Below are 7,746 nucleotides of genomic sequence, written 5' to 3'. Positions count from 1 at the left end.
GGCGTGCAGCTTGCCCAGCCCAGATCTCCTCACCAGGAGCAGGAGCAGGTGGTACCTGCTGGATGAGCTCCTCCTCGTGCAGCAGGTGCAGCCGTGAGATGTTGTACTGCTCCCTCAGGGCCAGCGCAAAGTACTCCATACTTCGGATCGACAGCTTCTCCTTCACCGTGAGGATGATGTCCTGCAGGCACAGAGGCATAAGGGTCACCAAGGAACAGGCCAGCCCTCACGTTCAGGCACAGAGCAGGGAGGACTCCTTTCACTTTCCCTCTGCTCCTCGGTGCAGCTGGGGAGAGAAAGGCCTATACTGACTGGGTCCACTGCCAACGCAGGCAGCCAAATCTTGACGGGCCACATGTGGGACTTCTCATTGCCCCTCAAGGTCCTACACCCACCGCTCCCCTTCCCTCAAGGCTCCAGCACCACCCATATGGCCACCCTCTCTTGCTTTTCTCCAAAGGCTGAAGCTATCCTTTGGGGCCTTATGCCTCACTTCAAGGTCTCCAGATTCATCCTCTCTCTGGAGTCTGCATCATCAACTGCTTACCAGACAGAATCACACCACCTACTCTCTATGCAACTATGGGAAATCAACCTGATGCTTCTGAACCTGTTTCTTCCTATGAAATGGAGGATAAGGATGCCTATTCAGAGGGGCTGATGGGATGACATGATAATTAATACTGTGCCACCAGAGTTGCCATGCCACGTTTTCCTCGTTCACTACAGTGGCCCCTTGTCTTTGCTGCCTCAGGGCATTCACAATGCTGTTCCCTCTGCCTGGCACACTCCTCCCACACTCTTCACAAGGCTGTTTCTTTCTCTTCAGAGAAAACTTCTCTGGTCGCTATGTCTAAATGTGATTGTCCCTGTTATTCTCTGTCCCGGGTCCTGTTGATTTCCTTCATCACTACTGGATATGATTTTCTTCAACGACAGCTCTGTTCTCTAGTAACAGATAAGACAGTACAGTAAAGTTAAGTGAATGGGCTCTAGACCTAGACTTCCCCTCACTAGCTGTGTGTCCCTGGATAAAGTGCTTACTCTCTCTATGCCTCAATGTTTTCATCTCTAAGATGGTCATAATATTCACACCTCTCTCAGGGGTTGTGTGCAGTAAATTAATTTCCCCATATATGGCATTTAGAATCGCACCTGGCAGATGGCAAGTGTTCAATACACGCTAGCTGCTGATATTTGTTTTCTTGCTTATTGTCATTTACCCCACTAGATGCTAACCTTCCCCAGAGTGTGAACCTTGCTTGTCTTGTGCTCCATTATATCCCCAAAGCTTGGCACTCAGTGATGCTCAATAAACGTTCACTCAGTGAATAAATAATCATCATAGACTCATCATAGATGTCCTGCCAGAATCTCAGATTTAGTAAGTGCCACACCATCAGGTGCTACCTGCTCCTCACAGCTCCCAATTCTGAATCCTCTTCCCACTTGCTCCATCGCCCTCCATAACTGACCAGTGACTAAGTCCTGAAGGGTCTATCTGCTTCTGTAACTCAACAACATTAATTCAATGCCTACTGTGAGCTGGCCATGATGGAGAGCCCCTCACTTGACTCTGTCCCCTCTCTCCATTCTCCATTTGGCTTGAGTTCACACATTTCTCCTGGCTTTGCTGAGTGGTGCCCTAAGGACCCCACCCCGCTACCCATCTGACCTCCACCTTGCATCTAGAGCAGGGGTTGGCGAACCATCACCTGTGGGCCAAATCTGGTCCACTGCCTGTTTTTGTAATTAAAGTTATATGGGAACACAGCCATGCCCATTCTCTACAATGGCAGAGTTGAGTAACCATGACAGAAGCCCCATGGCCTGCAAAACCTAGAATATTCATTATCTGCCTCTTTACAGAACAAGTTTGCTGACCCCTGATCTAGAGAAACTTGTCTAAGCCTTGTACTTCTCATGCTCTCCCTGGCTCAAGAATATTCAGTGGTCCCCATGGCCCACTAACCCAAATCCAAACTCCTTAGCTTAATATTCAAGGCTCTCAAGTATCAGGTGCCAGCCCACTTCTCCCACTTTATCTTCTGCTGCTTTTTCCAATGCACCCTGCTTGCAAGCCCCATATACTTGCCAAACTTTCCCATCACTGGATCTTTGTTGGTGTCATTCCACATGCCCGGGAAGCTGTCTTCACCTACCACTTCTGACCCATTCCTGTCCATCTTTCCAAGTCAGCCTCACAGGCCATCACATCCTGGGGGCCTTTCCAGGATGCTTGGAAGCTCTCTCTTCCTCCACACCATTTTCACATCCTGATTTCCTGGTTCTGAGCACACTGTACCCACCACAGTCTCCTTGTGAAATAACCCCAGGCCTCATCTCCTCACTCCAGCCCCACCCCAAGACTCTAGGCTCGCTAAGGGAGTGACCCGGGATAACTTATTTCTGTATCACCAACAGCTTTGTCGGCACACACAAAAGAGTCACTAAATGTTCACTGCGTCAAATGACATGTTATTTTCCTTGATTTAGAGAAAGAGGTTTTCTAATGTAAGAAATTTGCTTCTCTTGATAAGGGAGTGGGGAAGAGAAGTCACTGATGAACTGACAGTGGTTTTTCCCTTTTTTACCCATTTGGGGATTTGTTTATATCCCCCCCTCTTTCACTGTCATAAAGAGCTAAAAGACTTGCTTTTTAAAAACTTGGCTACTACAGATAAGTAAAATTAACCAGTATTATACCAGCTAACTCCTTGCCCATTTCTCCAACTCCATCTGTCATCTTGGCTTTAATTCCCCTGCGGTGTGTATAAATCATCTCAAAGTCTTTTTGGCCACCAAAGGGGGACTCACTTTAAATAAATCATCCCCTCCATTCCAATGCACTTTGCTCAAAGATGACAGAAGTAGACACCTTGTCTAACGCATTTGCACAACTTTCATGCAGAATGGCAGCGTGGCCACCTCCAGTGCAGGGTTCAGAGACAACAGACCAAGTTGGAAGCCAGCTAGAAGCTAGCTGACCTTGACAAGTTTGGGATCTCTTGGGCCAGTGTTCTCATCTGAAAAGTAGGTTAATAATTGTCACTTTACAAGGTTACTGGGGGCATTAAGTGAGATAGTGCACAAGGAAGTACCCGGGGAAGTGCCAGACATGTAGTGAACACTGAACAAATCCAAACCCTCCTTTGGGTTTGAGCTTCCCAGGGTCAGACAGGCTTTCTCCAGCTTCTCCTCAGTCACACCAAGATAAGAATAGGATAGGGCATTTATAGGGCATTTGGGGCAGCCCTAGGAACTGCCAAAGGGAGGTGCCAGGGAACACTGGTGTGTGTGCGTGCATTGAGTATGCACGTGTGCACTCAAGTGCATGTGCGTGTGTGTGTGTGTGTGTGTGTGTGTGTGTGTCTATCTTGGCTACTGTCCGGTACCTATAGCTGCACATGCCCACCTGAACCTGCTCTTCCCCCAGTATCAGAAGAGCTGGGCTCAGTGTTGACTCTTACACGATTTTTAATGTTTGAACAACTCCTTTGTTTGCTTCTTCCCTGGTGCCTCCCTCTAACACTATTTGCTTCCTTGTTCAGAAACTATAGTGCCATCCCTTATTGTCTATGGATAAAATCCAAACTCCATTGCCTGCCATTTGAGGCCGTCCCCAGCCAGCCTGTGCTGTCTCCCACTCCTCCCATGAGAAAATGGCCTGTGTTCCAGCCCTGTGGGATGGTTTACTACTTCCTCGGCAATGTCGGTCTTACTGGCTCTCCGCCTTAGTTCATGGGACTTCTTCAGATTAATGTGCATCCTCTAACCCCTCAAAAACCCCGTCCCCACCTGTGCTTGTTGAAGTCTGAGAAACCCTTCAAAGCTCAGCTCAGGTCCAGCTTCTTGCAAAGCCTTCTCTGACGTCCTGACAGGACAGAACATGGTCAGAAGGAAAGATGGTGCTCTTTCCCTTGTGTGCTGAGCACTTCCTTGTCCCTCTCTTTACAGCCCTTACTTCGTCCTGCCCTGGACTACTGGGAGCTCCAAGAATGTCCATCTTCCCTCAACTAGACTGCAAGCTCCTGGGAGACAGAGACCACTTTCTACCTCATTCTGTACCACCTGCCTCAGAGTATCTCCTTTGGGGGAACTTGTTAAATGTAAGTCAAACTGACTTCCATCCAGAACAGAATTCACAGGGGCCTGGACCTGCCCGCACACCTTGCCTGGGATTTTAGCGACTCTAGTCTTTTGGGTAGCAGGTGGAGTCCCATACAAGAGGCAGGGAAGCCCAGTGGTTAAGGGTGACCGCTTATGAGTTGTATTGGGTACTTCATCTCTCTGAGCCCTGATTTCCTCCCTTGCAAGATGGTGATTAAAATACCAGCTTGCTGGGTGTTTGTGCAACTAAATGAGATAACACAGTGCTTGGCTTACTGCAGGTGCTCAGACCATGGTGGTTGTGAGATCACCAAGGTAGCTGCCTGGCAAGATGCCCCCGGGGTCCTGGGAGCCAGCAAATTCTCACTGGGAAAGAGATTCAAGTTTATTCCAAATACCTTCACAGTCGTGTGTGCCTCAAACTTGAAAGCTTTGGTCTGTCCATTCTCCAAGTACACCTTGAGCACGTTGGGCATACACAGCAGAGAATTACCCTGGAAAACACAAGAGTAGTGTTGAAACTGTCCCTTCCTGTCCCTGGGTGTGACAGATCCTCAGCTTCCCTGGCCCTGCCTGGTGCGCAGAGCAGGATTCTCCCCAACCTCCTCACCACATTGTAGATTGATTCTTGACATTTGGAGATTTCTCCAATGGGTGAGGTCTATGCCACACAGATACAGGCATGCTTTGTTCCAGGGACAGCCACTAGAACTGGAAGACGGTGAAGAGTGACACTAGGCGGAAGACGGTGACAGCACTGTGCGAGCCTGTACGATGTCACGTGGCCATCAGCTGACACTTCACTGCTGGCTGCCTCCCTTATGGGATGCAATTTGGCAAGTCAGGTGACAAGCAGGCACATCGTCCCAGATGGGCCTTTCTGAGATTCTTGCACTGTGCCTTGTGGGGTTGGGTGAAATGGGGGGTAGGAAGCTCCCTCAGAGCCCCCTCAACATTTTACTGCTTCATTCCCTACAGTAAAGCAACACCAAAGGGCAGAGGGCTGCTCTCCGCCTCTACTCATCCCAACCATCACTCCGGATTTATGCGATCAACTGCCCCCAACTCTAATCTCTGCAAAGAGTTTGGGTACAAAGCCCACCTGGGTTAGAAGCTTACCATCTTTTTTCAAAAACCTGACAGCCTTTTCCAGATGAGAATTTTGTATCTTCTAAATATAAGGCCACTTGTATCGTTTAAGCAAGACTCACATTCATCACTCTACATAACTTTTTTTTTTAAACCACGGTGCTTTTATGGAAGAAAAAGGAATATGGTCATATCCCAGTGTCATTTCACACTCAGTCAGGGATGAGGGATTTCACACTGCTCATGTTGTCATCTCACTACTCTGGTTTAGGGTATTTAGAAATCCTAATCTTTGGAATTCCCAAGTATGACATGCTTTCCTTGATACTTTATTATTTGTGATTTACCAAAAAATACATCCATAACATCATCATATAACTAAGGCTTTTCACTAAGGCTTCTTCCAATTTTTATCTATACCTGTAAATAGCTTTTAGAGAGCCTCACTAATAGAACATGCACGATTCTATGTGCATTTTTACTCAACACATATACACTTCTTCATGTGGGTTTAATGTTTATAATTTTAATGGACTTATAAATAGTCTGTTGAGCTGAAATATCAGAATTTCTTTAACCATTCCTCTGCCCTAGACATTTAACATTTTTTCAAATTTTTTGCAATTTATCTATCAGTAAAACAGATATCTTTAACTACTGGATTTTTGCATTTAAATTATTTTATAGACTTAAATTAATGAGAATGTGATCCTTGGCCCACTTTTATGGCATTCATTAAGTTTTGTTTTCTTCTACTCCCAGAGATTAAATCAATTTACAAAGCCACCAATTAGTACATGAGTGTAGCTACTTTCTTGGCATCAGGGCTTACATTTTTCTTTATTTGTGCTCATTTACTAAGTATAAAGTAGCAGTTCTTAATATTTTCCTTTGCATTTATTTAACGGTTAGCAAAGTTAAGCATATTTGAAGTGTTGGTTTCCTTAAGTCAGACAGAGAAAGATAATACTGTATGATATCACTTATATGTGGAATCTAAAAAGTAAAACAAACTAGTGAATATAACAAAAAAGAAACAGACTCACAGATATAGAGAATAAACTAGAGGTTACCACTAAGGAGTGGGTGGAGGGGCAAGGTAGGGGTAGGGAATTAAGAGGTACCAACTACTATGTATAAAATGAATAAGCTACAAAGATATATTGAACAGCACAGGGAATATAGCCCAAATTTTATAATAACTATAAATGGAGTATATAACCTTTAAAGATTGTGAATCACAATGTTGAAACTTGAAACTTATATTGTATATCAACTATACCTCAATAATAAAAAACCCCCAAACCCCCAAATGCTGTTTTCCTATTTCAGATTCTTCTAGGGTCTTAGTATGTTTCAAGGGAGAAAGTTTAGCAACTGATTTTATCATCTTTTAAATACTTGAGAGGATGAAAAAGTAGGTCGCAATGATGAACTCTCGCTGGTTTGGCTGTCTCTGCCTCACGTGGCTGATACAGACTCGGTACCCTGAGCTGCAAGTCTCCCCAGGGGATCTGGTTCACATCTGCAGAACCCTTATTCTCTACCTGTTCTGTTAGTTGGTTCTAGCTTCTACTTCTCTTTACTATGTACTACTCTTAAAAACACACGTTGAATCAAAATTTGATTTGCTGAAGAGGTTTGATCCATCTTCACAAACATGGACACACAGAGACTCAAATACTTCAGACTGACAGGATCTCAGGTCTTTTCTGATTAATACACTAGGCCTCCCACTAGACCTTCCTGAACAAATCCACCTTTTACTCTGAGGTCTAACGGAAGGTGGAGTCTGTTAAGCAACAGGACAAGAAGAAAATAAGGGCTCTCCAGATGTGAACCAGATCACCTGAATCCTGTGTTAAAATGGCCGTGACTCCCCATTCACTGGTCTCTATGCTAAGAAAATCAGATAAGGACAAGCTCTGATTTGAAAGTTTCAAAATCTATTATTGATCACTGAATTCAGAATGGTAATAGTTACAGACCATCGGGTGGAAAATATTTAAATTATGAATATATGAGTCTTTAACAGTACACATTGAAAACATCAAACTCTAGCCAATATTTTCCCTTCACAAACTTGTCTTCTGAACCCTCATATCCAACCACACCAATCCTGGGTATTCCCATATCAAAAAGAACTAGACAGCATATCACAGTGGAAAACAGAAGAACTGAAGTCACACAGACCTGTGCTCCTGTATTTCTAGCTATGGGATCTCAGAGGTTAATTCTCTTAACCTCTCTAAGCCTCTGCTTCCTCTTTTGTTAAAATACCTCCCATGCAGGATATGGTGATGACTAAGGATTATGTACCCAAAATTCATGCAATAGAGGTTCAACAGATGATGAACTCTTTAAAAAAACCAAAGCCCCCCACCCCAACCCGGCCACCATCACTACTATCAATATATCAACTTCAGAGGAAATACTAAGTTTGAAGATTTAGAATGAGAAATGAACAATCAGAATCTGTTGAAATTTCAAGGGCAGAAAAATGGAGTCACAGAATGACAGAGCCACACCCAGTGCGTCTCTCCCTGT

General features: G+C 44.8%; 1 protein-coding gene across 1 annotated transcript in view; it reads right to left on the bottom strand.

The window, feature by feature from the left end:
• Window positions 1-7,746, bottom strand: part of FRMPD1 (FERM and PDZ domain containing 1) — a 136,624-nt gene that overhangs the window by 13,694 nt on the left and 115,184 nt on the right. The window contains exons 7-8 of the mRNA XM_057549156.1: window positions 4,509-4,604; window positions 56-181 (exon numbers count right to left, since the gene is read on the bottom strand). Coding sequence (XP_057405139.1) covers window positions 56-181; window positions 4,509-4,604 — 222 coding nt within the window. The remainder of the gene's footprint in view (window positions 1-55; window positions 182-4,508; window positions 4,605-7,746) is intronic.

This window comes from Balaenoptera acutorostrata, chromosome 6, assembly GCF_949987535.1.
Source record: "Balaenoptera acutorostrata chromosome 6, mBalAcu1.1, whole genome shotgun sequence".
Lineage (NCBI taxonomy): Eukaryota > Metazoa > Chordata > Mammalia > Artiodactyla > Balaenopteridae > Balaenoptera > Balaenoptera acutorostrata.
The sequence above is the reverse complement of the archived record's forward strand: the minus strand, read 5'-3'. Positions and strand labels throughout refer to the sequence as shown.